Source organism: Gavialis gangeticus, unplaced genomic scaffold, assembly GCF_001723915.1.
Source record: "Gavialis gangeticus isolate Ggan-Ray unplaced genomic scaffold, GavGan_comp1, whole genome shotgun sequence".
Classification (NCBI taxonomy): Eukaryota; Metazoa; Chordata; order Crocodylia; family Gavialidae; genus Gavialis; species Gavialis gangeticus.
In genome coordinates, this window is record NW_017729034.1 from 35,654,742 (window position 1) to 35,676,584 (window position 21,843).

The 21,843-nt window shown below is 39.9% G+C and overlaps 1 protein-coding gene across 2 annotated transcripts in view; it reads right to left on the reverse strand.

The window, feature by feature from the left end:
• Nucleotides 1-21,843, reverse strand: part of CRIM1 (cysteine rich transmembrane BMP regulator 1) — a 509,439-nt gene that overhangs the window by 463,416 nt on the left and 24,180 nt on the right. For both annotated transcript variants that reach the window (XM_019527120.1, XM_019527119.1), the window contains exon 2: nucleotides 14,781-14,954. In XM_019527120.1, coding sequence (XP_019382665.1) covers nucleotides 14,781-14,954 — 174 coding nt within the window. The remainder of the gene's footprint in view (nucleotides 1-14,780; nucleotides 14,955-21,843) is intronic.

A 21,843-nucleotide genomic window follows, 5' to 3' on the forward strand; every position in this document is an offset into this window, starting at 1 on the left:
CCCTGGGGAAGACCAGGACCAATGGATATAAACTCCTGGAAGGCCGCTTCAGGCTTAATACCAGGAAAAACTCCTTCACAGTCAGGGTGTCCAGACTGTGGAATAAACTCCCTCCAGGGGTGATACAGTCACCTACCCTGGAGGTTTTCAAGAGGAGACTGGACAGTCACTTCACTAGGGTCACTTGACCTCAGTTGTCTTCCTGCCTAGAGCAGGAGGGCTGGACCTGATGATCTGTGAGGTCCCTCCCAGCCCCTAACAATCTATGAATTGAGGCAATATAAAAGTTTTGCTGTAAATTTAGACAGTTTGTCACCTCTCATTTTTATTCCTTTTAGATCTATTTTAATATCAAGCTTTAGAGTTCTGATCATAGTTGTGCTTAATCAGAGCACTGAACTCATCACAGTTTTCCACTACTAAAAAAGGGAAGAAAGAAAGTAGAAAAATATTAGGAACAATAGCTGCAGGATTAGTTTCAACAGCATTTAAGTGTCTGTATTAGAAAAGATAATACTACAGAAAACTATTCTACATGTACAGTATTTAAAACAAATTTTAAACTTCAGTACAGAACTATTGTTTTTTGTCATGTTTGCTATGTTGATCTTCTCTCTCCAGCAAATAATACATGCTTCTAATGTAACAGATTTGCCAAACCTTAAATTTAGTGTTATGAAGGGGGAGAGGGAAGAAAGAAATAAGGAATAAAGTTGGCCATGCAGACACGCAGAATCTTTTTCCCCCTCTCAAGTTTAGTGGCTGGTAACTATGGAACATTTGCTTTAGAGGATATGCCTGCTTAGTTTACTTAATTAGTTTAAGTGAGACTTCTGTACTACAACTAATAAATAGCAGTTCTGAATCATAGAAAATTAGGGTTAGAAGGTGTTGTCACTGGATTTATGACCCAGGCAGACCCAAAGCCATCACACTGACCACAACCTCTCCATTTGATAACAGGCAAAATTTTATTGATACACAGTGATAGCAGAATAATGCAAACAATTCTATATCTACCAGTCCTACAGCTGTCATCAGAGGGAAGGTACAACTGCCCAGTATGCAAGCTTCACCCTGAGACAGTCTCTTGAATGTCAGATGTCAGCAGCCTGGAGGTCAGAGGCTGAGGCCAAGGCCCACCCCCTCTGTCTGTGGTGGCCCTCAGGTTCCCCTCTCGGGGAACCTTTGCTGCTCTAAAATCCCTCCTTTTGTATCCTTTTCTCCTCCTGTGATGACTTTTCATCTTAGGCATCACTAATTGGTCTCTCTGTGGTTGTCATACTGTCCACGTTCTGTCCTATCAGCATATCCCTTTGTTTCACATGCACACATCCTAATTTGGCTTTACTGGTCTTCTCCTAATTTGGTCTGTTCCCCAAAACCAAAAATACCAAGGGCCCTGCAGTTGGGCACTGTGACTTGGTGCCACCTTATCTTGGAACGTGTCATGGAACAGTATGGTACATGTCTTGAATTTCCCAGCCTGTTTGTCTACTCGCTGCTTTCCTGATCAGATACAGCAGGCCTTGAGGAAACTTTGTCACAAATAGGCTTTTTAGAAATCAATTAACCCTTGCTATTGCCCTGGACCATTATTCTAATACATATCTACATTACTTATAAGCCAGTTCCCAAAAACAAACCTCTAAATATCATTTTCTAGGCATCAGAAAGGACCTCAGGAGGTTACCTAGCCTAACCCCCTGCTCAAACCAGGACCATCCCCATCTTAAAAACCTCCAAGGATGGAGGTTCCACAACTTCTCTGAGTAACCTGTTCCCATGCTTTACTACCCTGATAAGCAGAAAGGTTCTCTTAATATTTAACCTAAACCTCCCTTGCTGCAACTTGTGACCATTGCTGCTTGTTCTGTCATCTGTCACAATTCTCCCTGCAGGTTCACTCTTTTAACAGCAGTTGCTGACTATTTGTTAGACTATACCAGGAGTTTATCAGGATTATTAGTGAGCAAGCAAACCATTAATTTCTAGAAAGTAAAAAAAAAGAAATAAAACTGATGGAATGACACTCATTCATCATGAGCAAAGACAAAATCTGGACAATTATACTTATGCTACTGAAACAAATACAGTTTACACAGTGTTACTAATTAAAGACTGGACTAAAACACAGCTGCTTGGCAAAATGCTATGCAAGATATTTTGATTTGGCAAAAATCAAAATGTTTTGTCAAAATTAAACCATCTCTTGTAAAGTTCTTCCAGAAGTCAAGGAAAACCCCATCAAAAAGACTGGTCAATTTTCTGCCAACTCATGACTAACTCCTCATCAGAACATTGGCTTTCCCCAGGCATACTGTATGGGAGCTAATGCCATAGCCCCTTTTATAGTGACTTTTAATTTTTCCACCCCCATTCTAAATCTGAATGAAACCAAATTTAAAAATCTTCTGTGAAACTTAATACCCATCTCTACAAAACTCTGGATTAAACTGACTGAAATAAGAAACAGATTTGAACGCTAGTGATAACATAATTGGAGCTTTTTTTACTATTATTATTATTGTTTGCATATTATTCTCTAAAAAGATTTTAAAAATTACCTGCTTACCCAAATCCAAGACAACCTGGAATTTACGACAACCCCTAAGCATTAGATTCTATACACAAAAAGATAAGTTTATTATAATTTTCCAGGTATAAAATCTAATTATTGGAAGAATGTCTTAAATTTGTTCCTTCACTGCTGTGGCAGGAAAAGCAGTGACAGGGGGCCAGAACCCCGCCCCTTGTTCGCCCATTCCTGCCATGCACCTGCTTCTCCATGCCTGTCCCCCACTCCCTATCTTCCCCCACCCCCTCCTCCCCCATTCTCTTCCCCCAATGCCTGCCAACCCACACCCTTCTGCTACAGATCTGCTGCTTCGAGATGATCAGCAACAGTGGTAGCCCCAGCCTAGTCTGGCCAGGGAGTAGCAGCAGCAGCAGAGCTAGGACTGGAGCCCATGCAGAAGGTAAGAGAGAAGGGGGCAGGTTGGGAACAGGTGAGCAGGTGGTGGGGAGGCAGGAACAGGCATGGGAAGGCAAGGGTTAGGGTGCAGGCTGCAGGTTTCCCACCCATCCCACACCCCTCAGTCTCCCTTGCCTTCCCCTCAGCCTCATGCCCCCTCACCCACCAAATAAACCATTCTGCCCTGGGACAGGCAGCACCTTAGCTACGGCTTCAGCTCTGAGCCAAAGCCAGAACTGAGCAGCCACCTGCCCAGAGCCGGTACTCAAATCCAAGACTAGGCTCCCCCCCCATGCTAATTGAGGGAAAAGCCTTATCTTGGATTAGAGCAAATACAGTAACATCTAAACTCACACAGTATTAAAAGGCTTAACAGTTGAAAAACAAGTTAAAAACATTCCAGGTTAGTTTAAGCAAACTTAGTGAAGCCTCCTCACTAGTATTTGTCACAATATAAGCCAATGAATTGATCCTACTATATATCAATATTAAACTTCACACCATTTTCTCTGAACTTGATTAAACATGCAACGTATTTGCTCACACTACCATCACTGCTATACTTTTCCAAAAGGTCACTTTGTAAATGGGAAATCCTCATCTAAATATGTTACATATTTAAATAAGATCTAACTTGACAGCCTTGGCCCTGAACAGAAGGAGGAGCCAAGCATACCAAGCAACACCCTACACCCAAAAGGTGCCATCCCAATATTCAGCCCACACAATAACCTCCATTTAACTTCACAATTGCCAGCCAGGTTTTCCTTTCTGTCAAGCACAGTGAGCACATTAGATGCTGCAAGGAGAGAATCACTTGCTTAAATACCTGCTACTTGTCACTGCCTATGGTGGGGAGACACATGGTCATGCAGATAGGAAAGCTAGGTGTGACTGGGAAGGTCAGGAGACTTAAGAATTGCTTGAACAACTTTGGAAGTGATCCATCACAGTAATTTACACCACGCAAGAGGTCTTTTATGAGATAACATATGGCATCTTTATAGAAGCACTTCAGTTTCAGATGCTAGAGGTTTCCAAATAAGAGCTTAAACTACTAGTAGAAAGGGGGTATGACTGTCTTATCTCAGTAGGGTGGTTAACTGAAATTAAATTATGTACTGACTATCTACAGCATTTTACAACTAAATTACGTTGTAAATTAATATTACAACGTAATTTTAAAAAGAATGTGCTTATCCTGCAATCCTAACCCAGACAGTGAATTCTAAGTAGCTTAGAAGTCCAACTGTCTGACAGCCAATTGCTTGCATTTCCAGCTATACACAAGGCATCATCTAAAAATACAGAAAGGACAAGGAACTACACTGCCCAAGGAATACAGAATGCATTTATCTTGGGAAACACAGCTAAATTGTATAAATTTAATGATACAATTACAAATACTTGTGCAGTCTGCTGTACTGTCAGATGAGTCCTTGTGCAAAGTAGTAAACTAAGATCATATTTTCATTACTAACCTAATGTCAAAACCTAACATCTACTTGAGAATACTGACACAAGTAAAGTGCAGAAAGTATACGCATAGTCATTCAAAATTCGTTACTACTTTTGAACGACACTATTCCTTCCTCAGACTCTAGAGCTGTGCATGCATAATACTAATAGAAGTTTAAAAACTACTATTACATTTTTTCTCCATATTTCAGGTTAAGTTTTGTCTTCAAGCAGCTCCCACTTTAGTTAACAAGCAAAATAAGCACATTCAAGGATACAATTTGGTCCTTTGACAGAATCACATTCCTGTATTGAAAATACAGGCTAAATTTTAGTCAAACCATTTGAGTTATTTGAGCAAAGCACACATGAATGGGGTGCACAGAACACAACATTTTACAGGGTAAAAAAAAAAGAGTATTCCAATATACTCATATAATTCAATAAACCACATTTTATTTATTTTGTTAAAATTCTTCAAATAGTAGCTACCTTTAAGACCATATGAATCACGTTGCAGTTCAAAAGAAAAACACTGAGAGTTACTAGTAAACTGAACACAAATATTTAGAATAAAATTGCCTTCTCACATTTGTTGTTCTAAAACTGGTCTAACAGGTAAGGCAACATTTGTCTATACTAAGTTATTCAAGTACATGTGAAAATAATGAAATGTAAAAAGATTGTTAAAATAACTTCAGTCACCTTAAACTGACAAACTACAAGAATTCCAAAAGTAAGGGTTTTTTATTTGGGGGGAGGGCTTGAAAGCAGGAAGGGGGAGGGTGGGGATGGGTTAGGAAAGGTACACAGAGGAATCCTCGTTTTATAACAACCTTTTGTTTTGATAATTATAAGCAATTTAAGGACATTAAAAGCAAGTTTTGTGTCCAAACCAAGAAGAGCAGAAAAGATTATATCTGCTCTTGGGGACAATTTGAGCACAATTCCCACCAAAAATCATCATGGGAACTTTATTTGACCATCTGCACAAATTCTGAGAACATTTCAATATCATTTAAATAGTTGACATTTTCTGTACAGTAGAACCTGACTCATTTGTTTCCAGGTAGCTTGCAACCTGCTCAATTTCTGATGGGTTGTTGTATTAAGGTGCTGCTGCTCAGCTACTTGTTGTACCTTTTACTTCAAAGGGCATTACATCTTCAATCATGCAGAACCCCTCAGGGAGACCTGTGTAGCTGTTTACTATGACTGTTTACTTCACAAACCTCCATCTTTACAGGGGGTAAGGAAACTAACCCTACAAAGTATCCCGGTTCTACTGTATTATTAGTGTTAGTGTTCAGGCATATTTAACTTACTTTACACCTGGCAACATTCACACTACTGTCTGAATATTACTGAACTAATCCTGTCCAGACCTTCGTATTACGCAAGTGCCTAGAAACCCAAAACAGAATTAGTATCCACTATGCTCAACATATACAGCAAGATCTTACAATCTAAAGCAATGCATTTGAGGAAGCTTTTTTTTTTCCTTTGGATCATAGTAAAACTGCTGGAGGATAAGAACATAAGAATTGTCATGTACTGGTTTGGATCAATAGTACATCTTTGCCTAGTATCCTGTGTTGACACAGTGGCAGAGGGTGGATGCTGAAAGGGAGAGTGAACTGGGTATGACCAGGGTTTTTCCCCCACACTGTTCCTCTCTCCCTTGCAGCCTCCATCCAGCAATTAAGGTCTAGGATACACCAAAATACTACTTTGCAAATCGCTCAACTCAACTGGGTACTCAGTGCAGATGTGAACGAGCTTTGAAGAATTCACTAATTATACTCAGTGAAAGATGTGCTTTTCAATAATTTCAGCAGTTACATCCCACTAAGCCTCTAAATGCTTAAAAGAAAGGAGGGACAGCTTATCTTCCAAAACACTGAACTTAATTTAATATCTTACAAAGTGACATTTGAAAAGCTACCTGATTTTTCTTAAGTTTGCATGCTTGGTTTGGTTCCTTACTAGACTAGGATTCTAAAGCATTCTCCATCCACTGACAAGATCTGTCAGTCTCACAGCTGTCAGAACAAACTGCCATCAAAAGAGCTCTCCTCCTAAAGCTGAACAGGGCCAAAGTTTCTGCCCTGTGTTCAAGAACACAGCTATTAAACAGTCAGGGATGCATCACCAAACTAATTGCGATGGACGTCAGGGAGGGTACAACACAGATCAGTCTAGAAATAATATGCTCTCCCTCTGAAGCCCTGTTGGAGATGGGCCTATTTGTTGTGCAAAGGACAGTGGATCTAGGTCCACCAGGAGAACTATTTCTCTCCCTCAATCAAGGAAGCCATAAGAAACACAACCACTGATTGCAAGGACAAAAAAAAAATAATAATAAAAAAATAAAGAAACAGGCACAGGATTGTGGGTCATAGGTTGATAACAAGTATTCTAAGGGGAGACACTGAGTAGATAACACCAGCCAGCACCCACTGCCTGTGAAATGTGTCCAAGGAACAAGTGGATGCTGCCCAATGAACCTAGCCTGCCTAGAGGAGTGACAGAAAAATGGCCCCACAATTGCTCAGATTCCCCCTGGCCAGAGCCTCCTTCCTGGTCTGGTAGACATCAAGTTTATCCAGAGACAGGAGGAGGTTGACCAGCAGATCCTAAAACTTGATTGGGTGTAAAAAAGGGGTGCAGAGAGAAGCACAGCCAGAACCTCAGGAGACATTTTCCTGAGGAGGCAGCAGAGATGCTGTAGCCTGGCATACACAATGTAGGCACTTGCCAGGATCTCCTTCTACTGACAGAAGTGGTATCAGTGAAGCATGCCAGATGCACGTCTGCAGAGCTCTGTGCAGAAGCCATGAGCTTAGGTCCCCGCTGGCTCAAAAGATCAAGGTGGAATACAGGCTGGCTCACTGGAAACCCACACCCTTGCCAAGGTTGTCCTGTCATTTGGTGTCTCAGTGGAACACGAAGACAGGATGGTGGAGCCTGCAGAGCATAAGCATCTGTCACAGACAGGATAGTGGACTAGATCAGAGGTGCTCAACCTCTGGCTCAGAAAGCCTGGCATCTGGCCACGGGGCACACTGAGTCAAGAAATTTGACAGTAGAGGACCAGTGGCAGTTAATACCGTCACCCATCCCCACTACCAAAATCCCCAAGCCCTGCAACCCTCTCCCTACATGGCCACACACCCTTCCCTCTGTGCAGCTTGTTCAGGGCCAGCTCATGCGCTCTTCTCTCCTCCCCCCCACCAGTCTGGACCATATTTCCTCCCCACACCCTGGGAGGGCTGAACCATGCCCCCCCTTCTTCCTTCAGGGCTGGGCAAGGCCCTTTCCCCTTAGGGCTGAATCAGGGCTGGGTCATGCCCCTTGCCCCTGCAGCGCTTGGTTAGGACAGGGTCATGCCCCGTTTCCCCCTGGTGCAGCTGGATCAGGGCTGGACTGCCCCCCACCATGTGGCCAGATAGGGTCCTGTTATCCTGCCCCAGGCACCAGAATGGGTCCATTGGCCAGATCCAGTCTCTAGAGGGACTGGATACTGCCCATCTGGCCTGCTGGACAAAAAGGTTGAACACTACTGAGCTAGGTGGATCGCTGGTTTAACCCAGTATGGCACTTACATTCTTAATTCCTGCAGAACATCAAACCAGTGATCCATCTAGCCCAGTATCCTTCCCAACAATAAACCATCCCCTGATGATTTAAAGAAAGGGGGAAAGAAATCCTACAGTAGACAGTAAACATATACTGATGATACTTTCACCTAGCCTGAGAAATTTATTCTCAATGTTTCAAACTGTTAGGTTTGAAAAGCTCTGGTAACCCCATACTTTGCAGCAAGAACTTGAAATTCAGTGCAGGCTTTGTTTCATGAATGTGCCTGTTTCTAAAATGAAAAAAATGCCCATCTGACCAAGTTATAAGACTGAAAACTTAGATATTCACTTAGTAAGCTCAAATTCTCATAATCTGTAATGCTGAACAGATGGCTAATGTGCCATCCCAGTAGAGTATACCCCATCCCTCACACTCTTCCTTACAACTTGACTAAAGATGCTATTCCCATTCACCAGGCCAGAGGCTATCCTGCTAAGTCAGACTTCTCTAGTTAAAGAACACTTCCGGCCAGGGTGGGCCTGGGCACTAGAACTGAAACCTGACAGTCTTGCTCTCAGTGGGCATCTATATTCACGCCCCAGAGTGGAGGGGGTGCTCTAATTAAAGCGCCCGCAGCATCACATATATTCAGCATCCCATGCTTCAGAATGGCAGCAGGGGCACATTAACTAAAGCTCGACAAACTTTAGTTAAAGCGCCCCTGCCGCCATTTTGAAACATAGGGAAGTTGAATACACATGATGTGGAGGCTGCTGGAGCATGCTAGTTAGCATGATCCAGCAAACTCACAGCAGACTTGATTGATCAAGTCTGCTCCGACACATGCTAATTAGTACATGTTGGAGCTGAGCTCCATCACATGTGTAGGTGCCCAATGCCACTACTGTTGCCACTCAGGCAGGCCAGAGAAAGTTTAAGCTATTTCATTTGATTATAAAAAAATTAGCTAAATTGGGGAAGACCTGGGACAATGAGACAGTAAAAGGAGAGACTATTATTAGGAAGTAGTGCATGGGGGAAGGGGAAAGGAGGATCAGCTGCAGAACTGGGAACATGGAACAGAGACTGTTTGGGTAAGGGAGATCAAGAACTTCTGCAGAGATCCCGAATTAAAAGAATACAACCTGGGGGAGAAAATGAAGAAGTAGAGACTGGGCCTAGTTAAGGAAAGATAATGTGACTGAGACAGAGCCAAGTAAAAAAGAAGGTAGACAGCACACATGCACGCGCGCACACAATGGAATTCACAATTCTTGGGTCTCACCATTCCTCCGCTTTCAACAGATATCTGTGTAGCAAAATGCGTGGGTCAAGTCCCTATTGTGCTGAAATGGAAAAACGACGCCTATAATGCATTCATAATGACATTATGCATAGCATCAGGTTTTTCAAGCTCTAAGAACCTACATAAAAAGAACACCAAGGAAGCAAAGTTACACATTTAGCAGCTAGGAACTATTAAAAGTCAAGTTGGCTGTGCAACTTTAATTCATCCCCTCCTCATCAATATGTATTTTAATATTCTTTAGTTACGTGATCACACTTTTCTAGTGTCTGCCTCATTTCAGTGCCCAGGACAGACTAATCTGACAAGATGAATTAGGGTTGTGCAGTAAGAGAAATTGCATCCTGTAAAACAACTCACTTGTTGAGAAAATTGGAGATCTGTACTTGAAGAAAAGGAATGCAGGGGTAGAAAGGATGACCTCACTACTGCGGCAGCTGAATGCTGATCTGGAAGACTAGAGATTCTCTCTACCTCTGCCAAAAGAGTTCTTATACAGTATTAGTCAAGTCACTTAAATCAGATTTTGCATAGATGGTTGCCACATTCTTCACTTTCTGAATTCCCAATTTGAGATCCTGAATCCAATTTATGGAAGTGCTGACACTCATTGAGAGAACTCATTCGTCCATATCTGTGGCCTGAATGGAGGTCATACACTTATTAGGTCCATATAAATGACTTGCACAGAAACAGCAACATGTCCCTCCCAGTCCCTGAGTGGCCCTCCAAAAACCAGCACAGTAATCTTGAGTCCCTGCCTGGTTCTTGCCCAGTCCCATCTCCTGTCCCTGTCTGGTTTCTGCTCAGTAATGTCCCCTGTTCCTGTTCACCTCATCCACAGATTTTACTTAGATTATGGACCTTTGCCTAGTATACCAGCTCCTGCCTCAGGCTCTCAACCCTTAGACTGGTGACCTAGATAGTCAGCTTGACTATTGGACCTGACTGCCAGCACTCTAGTTCTGACAAAACTGCAACCAGTATCAATGGAATCCATGTTTTGAACATTAAATTCTATATATAATACTATGCACTGGGGGGCGGGGGGGAGGAGGGCAGAAATCAGGTCCTAACCTGGGCACCCAAGTTTAAAGGAAACTTTTGGACTTAAAATTGCTATTTGCCTCAGCTCTCATTAACAAAAAGGCAGGGGGAGGGAAAGGAAATAATGCCTTCCTTCACAAAAGTGTTGTTAATTTGTCATGTTTATGAAGCACTCAGATACTACAGTGAGAATTATAGAAAAGCAGACGAGGAAATAATTCTCTCTATACAGCAAGGTCTGAATAGCGTGCAGTAAATAAAACCTGAAAACACATATAATCTTGCACAAAAAGACTAAAACAAAACACCAAAAACAGCTCATTAAGCATAGTCCATACTGAACACTCAATGTAGTAGGGGCCCTGTGGGAGTCTGAAATGTGATTTTATTAAGAGACTTTATCTTAGTGAAAACAGATAACAGAACAACTTAAAACAGGGGTATCTAACATATGGCTATGGTCTGGACCAGCCTGTAGAGCCCCATCATCCAGCATGAAATGCTGTCCCTGGGTCTAATCAGACCCACACGGGTCACAACCTGAGCCCATGGCACAGAGCTGGTCCACAGGCTGAATCTGGCCCATGGACCCCTCCCCACTTTCCTCCCCCTCCCTCACTATCCCCCTTCTCCTACTCCAGCCAGTCTGGGACCTGTGCCACATCCAGCACAGATCCCAGAGCAGCCAGAATAGGAGCCACATGCACTGCAGTCCTGCCAGAGAGGCAGCCGCTCTGCAAATGGTGGCAGCCCCTGCCAGTCTGCTCCATATGTGGCACCTGCTCTGGGACAAGTGCCACATGTAGCACAGGTCCTGGACTGGCTGGAGCAGCTGCAAAATGAGGTATGCTGAGGGAAGGGGTGGGGGAGGCTTCCATGAGCATGATCCAGCCCACAGACCAGCCTCACACCACTCATCCAGCCCACAGAGCCAGATGAGTTTGACAACCCTGACAAAGGTTTCACAAGCAACCATGATTTTAGTAGTTCCTAGTTTGGGTCCAAAATTTTGCAACATTACTGCTCTTTTAACACAGCTGTTTAATCATCTATCTGAAGCTTTGTAGATTTCCATTTAAATCTCAAACTTAGCCTCCGTCATATATTTTAGCAGCAAATTCCACGGGCTGATTATGCATTGCGTCACCTAGGTAAATGCAACAAATCTCACCAAGCCCTTTGCAATTGTGTCTAACAAACAAGCTAAAGGAGTCATGTGTACAAAGTCAGTATTCCACAAGACCCTCAAAAACTTGAAATATATCTGAGCATAAGTATCCCCTCCTTTCCAAGGCTACCATGCACAAAATTAATTTTAATTAAATCTGAATCAAAGGATTCTGTAGGGTTTTTTTGTTTCTTTGTTCAACATAAAGCTAAATACTGTCTCCTCCCCACCTTAGGTCTTCCATAATACCAATTATGGAGATAATATATATGTTTAGTCACTGAGAAGTAAGAATTCTTGAAATTTATGTCACGTACCTATCTTCTTATGCAGTCACATTTGAATCCTAATCTCGCCATACAAACCCTATTCTGATGGGCCACACCAGTGTGATCTCTACTTTGGGCTTAGTTACTTCTATTTTAAGCAAATACACGCTTAAGTACCTGTTTTAACAACTACAGGAATCAAATTTAACTCTGAAGAGCTCTATCAAGAAACACTCCTTACATAAGAAATTTTCAGACTTGATCCAAATTTTAAATAACCCCAGCCATGTCTTCACAAGCAATGTGTTATTGCATTTGAGCAGTTAACATGCAGATGACCATGTCTGAAGCAGTGGTTTTTCCTTGGGTAGCAGCTTTAATTTAAGCAAAGATTCTGACATTTCTTATTTAGGGAAAGGCAAAATGTTCAGTTCAAATTTTTAGCTAAGTGAAACTTTAAAATCTTGTCCTCCAGAGTTTTTGTATCATTCTAACTATGGTTCTTAGCACATGTAGTTAAATCAATACAACCCCACAGTGTACTTATCAATATAACTGTAAATATACAAGAATAAGCTATACCTGTTATAAGCATCTTTATAATGATATAACTTCAAATTTTGAAATAGTATAACATCATCACATCCTTAATTTGAAGTCACATTAATACAAAATCTGGATGTAGATCTAGTCTGAGAGAATAACAGGTATGTTGTCTCCAAAGTACAAGACAGTAAAGAAATTATCATTCAAATCTGGGATATACATTACACGATTTGTCTTTAATTTTTTCAAAATTCAGAACCTGGAGTGTTAGAGATACCAACTAGCAGCTTGAACAAAAACTATTAAGTCCTAGTCCTGACTGACAAGACACTTCCACTAGTCTTGGAAACAGACTGAAGGTGCAACGTGGCCATCTAATAAAACTGAACTGACTACCTAACAGAAGCATTCTGAGGGCTACAGTTTTAAGCATAAAAAAAATATCAATGCCCATTACAAAAAGGTACTTACAACTAGATTATTGCTATTTCTGGGAGGAAAGAAATATAGCACATATATTATAAAGCTTCCAGTGACAGCTTATCATGAGTAATTTGTTTCCATCCAATTCAGCCCATATGTACTTTTCTTGTGTGCTGTGTTCCGCTTGTGAAGTACTTCAAGTACAAAACTATAGGGAAAATTCTTTGAAGCAACGTAAAATGATTTAAGTGGTTTTTGTTCTCCTGTTTGTTAAAAACACCAAATACTTTGAAGACATAAGAAATAGTCAAGATTCATTCCTGGACACCAAAAGCCTTGTTAAAGTAAATGACATTCCCATAAAATAACAAACCTTAAATGTGGTTTCTATTAAGAGGTACCTGCTAGACTCCTAACAGTTGTTGATTGTTGATATCTAAGTACTAACATTGCACTGCACTGCACAGCGTGACTTACATTACCCATGCCTTTTCACCTATTAGACTTATTTCTTCTCAATTTAGTAGAGAAGAAAAGGAAAAGAAAAGGCCATTCACAACAGTTTTTTCTTAAAGAATGATAGAGCACAATTAAAATTATAGCAGTACCCACATAGATCTCACTATAGCAAAACTGCAAGCTAAAGTAGCAAAACAATATATAAGCAAATTGGTTTTACCTCAGACAATAAAGAAACACAATATGGAGTATTACTTGTTACGTTATTAGGTAAATAAAGGCTGTATTAGGCATACTTTCCTCTATAGCTAGGACTGGAACCACAAGATATCTTATACCTCTTGACTGGGTTTAACAGATCAAATCTGGCATAGACTCATTTAGGTTTTTCAACTAAATTCTTCCATGTTTTTCTAATTTGGACTTCGCAAACTTTAACAGGTTTTTCAAGTTACTACGATATTCCATTACTTAGTTCATAGTTCTCAAGCAGTCACTTCAGCAGTTCTCTTAACACACTTTCTTGACCAGAATTTATTAATTTATTTAAACCACTATCACAACTCAAACCAATATGACTAGCCTTATTAGCATTAGTTTTAAACTGCATTCAATTATTCCTTGTTTGTCAATTGCTGTTGAGCTGGACTCACTTGTTCATAGACTTAAGGTAACCACCTTGCAAGTTCTTAGAATGTATTGGAAAACAAACAGTATGACAAAGTCAAGTCACATTACCAGCTCTTCAGACCACCATGTTTTCAATGCCAGTTGAAAAACAGTTTTAAAGTACAATATGAGAGTATGATTACAAAGCTGATGACAAATCTGTCCCAAACATATCCAAGCAGCATATAATGCACCAAAATAATAAGTTCTCTGAAACTAGATACATGATTCTTCTAGCTTATTTCAGATCCAACTGTTCTGTATGCTTATGCATGTAAGAGACAACAAGGAATTTGAGACATTATGTATTTCTGCAGAGACAGATGCAGCAGGTCCGAGTCCCTCAAATTTTATGAGTCAAGTCCACAAAAAAATCCTAAACTTTTCTGATCTTATTTTTTATCTGTGTTATTGAAACATATATTTATTCATAGATTCATCATTTAAATATCATATTAGTTCAACAAGTAACTTTATCACAACTCTCAAAATATATGAAGCAGCACAAAATACAACTCCCTAAATTGTTCCTTCACATACAATGTAAACAAAGGACCATCTAAACAGGACAAATGGAATCAGTTTCGTATTTGTAAACAGTTAAATACTTTTAAAATGCACAAGTCAAATTTAGGTCCATCTATATTAAAAAACTGAGGAGGTCTCAGAAGCCAAGCTGAATAAAACTGCATCTTCCTTAAACCTCACATTGTTAATATTCTCTTAACACCAAAAACCAGACCAGTCTTCCAGAAGTAAAAAGCAATGACTGCCTGAAGCCATTTCTGCCTTCGTAATTTGATAATACTTGATCCTAGACCGTAATGAAAGGCATGCTGAGAAATTACACACTGGAAATTATTGAAGGCAAGTGCTTACCTTCAATCCTTTTTAAAGCCGACAGGCAAGTATCCCGGCTTGGAAACTCAAATGGATTATTACAGGTCCGAATGGTGTCACATTCACATTTCCCATTGATTATATTACAACCTGTTATAAGGTTTTCATTGCAAGGTTCAAATCCAAGTAGCTGGTCATCATCCCAATTTTCATCTGAAAAATAAAAAGGAAATCAATGTTTACTGTACTTTCATTCACAAGTTCAAATGCACTGAAGTTAGGCACAGGATTGAAAGCATTAGATTTATTTTCAAACTTTTTTTTTTAATTGGAATAACTTCTATATTTTTAAAATAATACCTTAGATTATACTTATTAAAATATAGGGCCAAATGCAACATAGGAGTATAGAGTTAGAAGAGCCATCACACCCAATCCCATGCTTTTGCAAGCAATCATTTATTAAAGGAATCCCCAAATTAGTACTGCAAACCCTCACATCCAATTATAAGGAACAATACCCCAAACACCAAATATCCTATCAACAGACCACAGGTAAAAGCAGGAAGATTAAGGGCACTACCAACACAACAGGGAAGTCATTTGGTTAATATATTCTCAGAGGAGCCTGCAAGGAAGGTCATGCCCTATACTACGGTGGAAGGCACGCCTCCTCCCCAAATCCATTCCAATCCGACCAAAAAAATATTTTCTGAAACAAGATACTTAGAATGTGAAGTGCAAATCTGGTATCTACTGACTGTTATTTCTGTATCTTCATACTAATAACAGTGTTTGAGTTTGCAGGTAATTGAATTCTGTGCATGGGTGAAAACAGACACTTAAAATAACACTCTTCTGCTTTGGCTAACTGCAATACCTTTTGCAAGCTACTTGAAGTCAGAATGATTTAGCATAGAAACAAGAAGCATTCAAGGCAATCTGGAATAATTATGTTTATGAAAGGGAAGTCAAAATAGTCTTACTGAATCAGATAACTAGGCATGTTCAATCCAGCTAAATAAAATAATCCATCCTGCATATAGTTCATCTAAAGCATTTACTTCTTCAAGGGGTCATGTCAAATACTCTAGCAAATAAGAGCTGGATAAATTGCAAGCAAGGTCAAGACCAAAGAACTTTCTAATACCCAGACGTGCTCCTCACTATGCTAGAAGAAATGACTGAGTCACAGGCTCCTTTGCTACCATCTGCTAATGGAGGGGGTTTTTTTCCCCTCAATGGCTGATACTATTGCTGAAACAAGAAAATATAGTTCTTAAATCCAATGCAAATATGATAAATGCAAGTTTACATACAGTTGAAACAGACCTGGTTAAATACAATATACCTGAAGAGTAAAATAAAATACACTGCAAATCATTCTTCTATAACGGGTGTTGCAGTTTCCAGTAAAGTCTGCAGACAGTACAGACAATGGGAAACTGATTTAAATTTAAAAGCAATAATAAAAAAAATCAGCAAAGGTGCAAAGGAGTTTCAAAAATAATGCAGAGCAGTTAACCTCTTTATGGGAGAAAAGTATTTATGTACAAGCAAGTCTTGGGCAAGTCACTTTTGTGTACTCATTTGCAACATCTGTGGCCTTTGATACAGAAACACAAAGTTGCCTAAAAACATATAATGGAGCATGTGCATGTTTTCTCATAATATTCTAATACTACTCTATTCTATACAGACATCTGTACCTTTTGGTTGCCTCAATTACCGTTAAGACTGCAATTTTGGAAGCAGTATCAAGAACTGAGAACGAAAGGTATGTTTCTCTGAAAGGTCTGTGTACTAGGTCATCTCTCTGTGTTCAACTATGTACACCTGGTTGTGGGAGAAAAGGAGGCAGCACTTCACCCTGGTGCACAAGGAATAATTAGCTACGTATGGACTTTTACACAGTATTTCCTCACTACCTCTCAGGCCAGTAAGCCCCTAGTCTAGTGTGCACTAAACTCCAGATCACTTCTGTTTCTCCAGTGGAGATGCACGTCTAGCATATGCTATTAATTCTCCAAGTGATACTTTAAACTGTCCTTAGCCTTAAGGTAGGAACCACAGCCCAACGTATGGTTGGGCTCCTAACAACTCCAACTAGCACCTCCATTTCTGTTCATAACATATCAAGTTGGAGCCTTTCCTGGATGGCAGTAAGATAGGTTGGGCCCTGTATGAGCAAAGACAGCCTACATTTAAAGAGTTCTCCACCATGCCTATCCTTTGGGAAGCAGAATTCTGCTTTATTGATGACACAATGCCTGGAGCTAGAGGCAGCAGGAACTGTGGCTCTGATCAGCTGCAAGATTGTCTGGGTCCCAGTATTACTAGACAACAATTATGTCTCTCTCCAATCTGATCTTATGACCTTGGTATTTATGGCAGAATGAAGGAAGTCAAATAGATGTGCTGGCTTATTCAAGCATAAGGGTTTCCAAGAGGGAGTTTTGGTCTCTCTGTATTTCGTATTTTGTTCAGCTGAGAAGATATTCATAACTGATGTCCCCATCTTGAGCCACAGCTGATTATGTACCCCACCACAGAAATGTAGTCAGTCTCCCACTGTCAAAATACTACAGAAGCCACCCTAGCTCCAGAGGCTGGATCTGGATTATGAGGCTACCAACCCCTCGTCTAGCAAGTAATTTTGTGCAACTTGACAACACTTTCCTGGTTGTCCACTTTCCTGACAACACATCATTTCAGTGAATGGGAAAGATTGTACAGATACTGCATCAGTAAGAAGACATCCTCTTGAGAGGTTTGGAAGCTGATCATCCAGGAATAAGAAAACAACTTCTTACAGGCACTCAATAAAAGATACTTGTGGCCAGTAACAGGTGGAAAAAGAGAGACACAAACTGAAATGGCTGTCTTAACCCCATTGTTTTGCTTTCTTATTTTTTGTTTGGTTACTTAATACAAGTGCATTCAACTGTGACGTTAAAGTTGTATCCTTAAAGCAGAGCAGCACTTTGGGATAAGAAAGGCATGCAATTCTCTCTCTCAGATTGAGCATCCTGATCCTGAATATTATAACTGCCACCCTCCTAGTTCTCATAGCAGGGGGATAGGGAGACCCATGACCCCCAGATCTGTGCATGGATTTGGGGGGTTTTAATCAGAGAATGTGCAGGGTTTTTCATCAGAAAAACCAGGATACCTAATAATAATCCACTTGATTCTTGCTAATGTTTCTTTATTAGATAGGTGTTAATGAACCTGTCTCCTTTTTAATGGTCTTGAAGTTCCACTACTTCAACTATTCTTTCTTCTGCAATTATGTTGTCTGATAGACATTCCTGGTAATGACTCACTTCACAGCCCTCCAGACTACTTTTAACTGTAGCTAAAAATTTTAACTCCCATGTGGTAATATTAACTCCGGTGAAGTACTGGAGGCACTGTTCAAGACACTCAGGAAGACCAGAATTTGATTTAAAAATCTGAATAAGTACATTTAACCATGATGACCACAGAACCATTGACAATCTTTTTCAACTAATTTTGACCATTTTTGCCTAGTGTCCTGTGTTTTTTAAAACTTACTATATTACTGAACATTCCAAAGAAGTTATATTGATTTTTGCTTTGATTTCAAATGGAATTATATAGCACTGGGCCCCCAGCACATTAGTAAAGCTTCTAAATTCTCTTTCGCTGGAGAAAAATGTGTTGTTACCTGTGATGATGCACCGCACAATCTGCACCCTCCTTTTCAAAATCTTAGATCTGCCCATGTATCTTATAATGAAATTATGCTTTACTGAAAAGATCATGTCAAACAGTGAGGCAACTAAGTTAGCTAGAACACTTATAGCCACAAGACAATGGAATTTTATGTTCACTCTTTTATGCTGTTAACTAGTACTAGGATGCCAGCATAAACCAAGAGATGCATTCTTTTAACACAATGCAAGTACAAGATGCTTCAGTTCATACAGAATACACAGAAATCTACTGAATTCTTTCCATATGCCTCTCCCCTATCCTGATTCAGGATTAAAGGAGACCCTTCCTCTGAAAAACCACTGCATTTCTGACATTTACTCAAACTACACTTTTGACGCTTTCCTTTCATTTTTTTGGAAAACAATGCTTCATTTTCATGAATGGCTCTTTCACTTTTTTCTATATAATCCTATAAGTAGAGCTGCAGGATGGTGAAGTGTCTACTTCCCTGACCTCTTTACAAGACAAAAGCAGTTAGAAGATTCGTAACTGAACACTCTATCATTAGAAATACAGTATCCATGGCTAGGGACAGAAGTTACAAATAAACTAGTATAAGCTATTGGAAACCAGTTCAAATCTGAAACAGAATTTCACTGCACATATACTGCTTTCAAAATGGCTAAAGCTAGTTTAAAATAAACCTGGATGAATGTAGTATCAGGATTTACTGATTGAGGTTAAATTGGTTTATTGCACTTCTGTCCAAAATCCCCTCCAAATTCAAGTGAACTCACTGTCCCCCAGTATCCCAGAACACTTTGAACCTCTCCCCAAGAACCTTCCCTCAGAAGGTTGGGCAGGCTCGTCTTGGCCCAAGCTGTCTGCTCTAGCTGAGCAAGGAGGTATGCTCTAGAGCCCACTATCTCCTAGCCTGGGCCACTGCAGGCATGTGGCTGCATTTCCATAATCAGAACTGAATGTCCATTCACTTGGTTCAACCTAAGCAGCTTAGACTAACCTGCAAAGACTGAATCAATATAGCCTCAAGCCTTTTGACTGTCTGTACTTAGCCTATTAAAAGGACTGAATATGCCCTTTTCTAGAGAGGAAAAGTACAATTGTTAGCAACTACCCTAAAGCTCTGTCTTGATACATAGGCTTGCAACATACCAATCATGTGCTGAGAAAGTAAACATGCAAAGAATTAGTATAACATTACGCCTGAAAGGACAACGTATAAAGAGAGACACCAACTTGAAAGTGGTGCACTGAAATTGTAAGGGAAAGTTTAATTTTTAAGTTACTTTGTAGCAAACTTTCTTCCTCCAGCTTCCTTGCCTTTAAAAAAAGATACCTGTGTATATTCACATCTTTTTTCTGCATGCTCTTTCAGTTCATCTTGATCCAAAGAATTTGCTCTTCAAATCTTCATTTTCACTCTGCTGGACTTGTAGCAGTACTTCATGTTCAAAGACAAAGTCAACATACTATTCTCCCCCCACTATCCCTTATCTCACATAATGTATCCTTTTCAAGATAGTGAAGGAAAAAAAATACACACTACAATCCCAGGGGTCCCATAAACAAGCATGAACACTGAAAGTTTAAACATTTTGAAACCATATGTATAATCTTCAACTAATCTTCAGTGCACATATACTGCTTTCAAATGTACAAGAGTTTCCTAATGTATTCTCATAAGGTTAAACACATACTTCAGTTAAATGCATGTAATTATTTCCATTCTAAACTTTTTACCTACTTGTAATTTTGTGAAATTTTGACAGCTAGGTTGAATTGTACAAAACTAGAAATTAGAAGGCAAGTGGGAAAGGAAAATGAATGAAAGTGGCTCTGCAATTTTAAACAGGAATGCTGTTTTAATTCAGTTTTAATTTAAAGTTTTCACACTCCTCAGAGCATCAAAACTGAAAGAGCTGAAGGATGACATTTGAAAGTGGCAAATAAATCACCCAGATTTGCTGGGTGAAATCTTACTCCATGCCAGGCTCATAACTGTCAAATCAAAGCCAAATTCTGAGTACATGCATTAAAATTTTCCTAATCTTGTGAAGCACAGCCCTAAAAAAAGACATGTTCCACATTAATAGAGTATTGCTGTCCACTGAAACAGTCAATCAATTGTATGAATTAAGAACAACTGGGACTCCGAAGGAATCCTGCAAGACCTTCTAAAGTGAAAGAGTATGCGTGTCTCCTGCTTCCACAGGAAGAGAACACCACAAACTTAGGGAAGGAAGGATGAGGGAATAGAATTTACTACCACTACTTAAAGGGAGGTAGGCTTTTTTCTAAACTAGGGGTTCCCCAACTGTGGTATGTATATCCCCAAGCTAATCCCGGCAGGGTACATGGGAGAAATTGTGTAATGACAGATTTAATTTTCATTATAATAAAATTGGCATTTAAGGGGTTAAAATATAAAACACATTCTGGGAGGGGTACACAGGCAGCCAGTAAATCTGGAAGGGGGTACGCAATAACAAAAAGCTTAGGAACTTCTGCTCTAAACCTAGAGAAGGTACAAGAGGAAAGGATATCCATGAAAGGAGCTTGCGCTTCTATACTGGTAACAGTACACCCGAACTGAAGTCATGAATCAGGGACTAGCGCTGATAGAAATTTTTGCAAAAGGTTTTTCTTTAGGAAAAGTTGCCCATTTGCCAAATATTTAAATCATGTGAAGAAGTGCCAGTTCATATATTAATTGGAAAAAAATGTTTTTCGATTTCTTGATGAATCTATGAAACTTCTGGTCAAAAGTAGAATCCAATCAACCACAGAATAATTGATAACGTAAGAGTAAGGACACGTTACCTGGGATGTGAATGGGAGCCAGATTTCAAGTCCTTACTATGCCTGATTCATTGCAAGGACTTAACATTGGGATCCTACTACCTATATGCTGGTGCCTGACTCTTTGGCACACTGGGTAGGGCAGTCTTGGTCCTGTTGAAACTGCTCAGGTTATTGGTTCTTCAAACATACACAGTTCAGAGCAGTTACATACCAGTATGTATGGGGTAAAAACAAGGATACAAAAAAGTTTTCTACCTAGTTCTAGCAAGGACTGCCCACACTAGGCATACACACAAAACACTTACACAGGCAGGGGAGAAGAGGGAAGGAAGAAAATGAGTAGGACAGACAGTGATAGAAGGTCCCCAAAAAGATCACTTAAATTAGTCCAGCTTGTGTATGTTTTAAAATTATTCCTAACTCATTTATTTTCAGATCTTCTCTACATTGTTCATATCTTCATCTATATTGGTACAACTCTTTTGCAATTTTGTTGACAGTCCCTCGATATTTGACCTTAAAAAAAAAAAAAAAAAAAAAACGCAGTTTTTGGGTCCCTACAAAAAAATTTTATTTCTTTTTTCCCCAAAAGCATCCT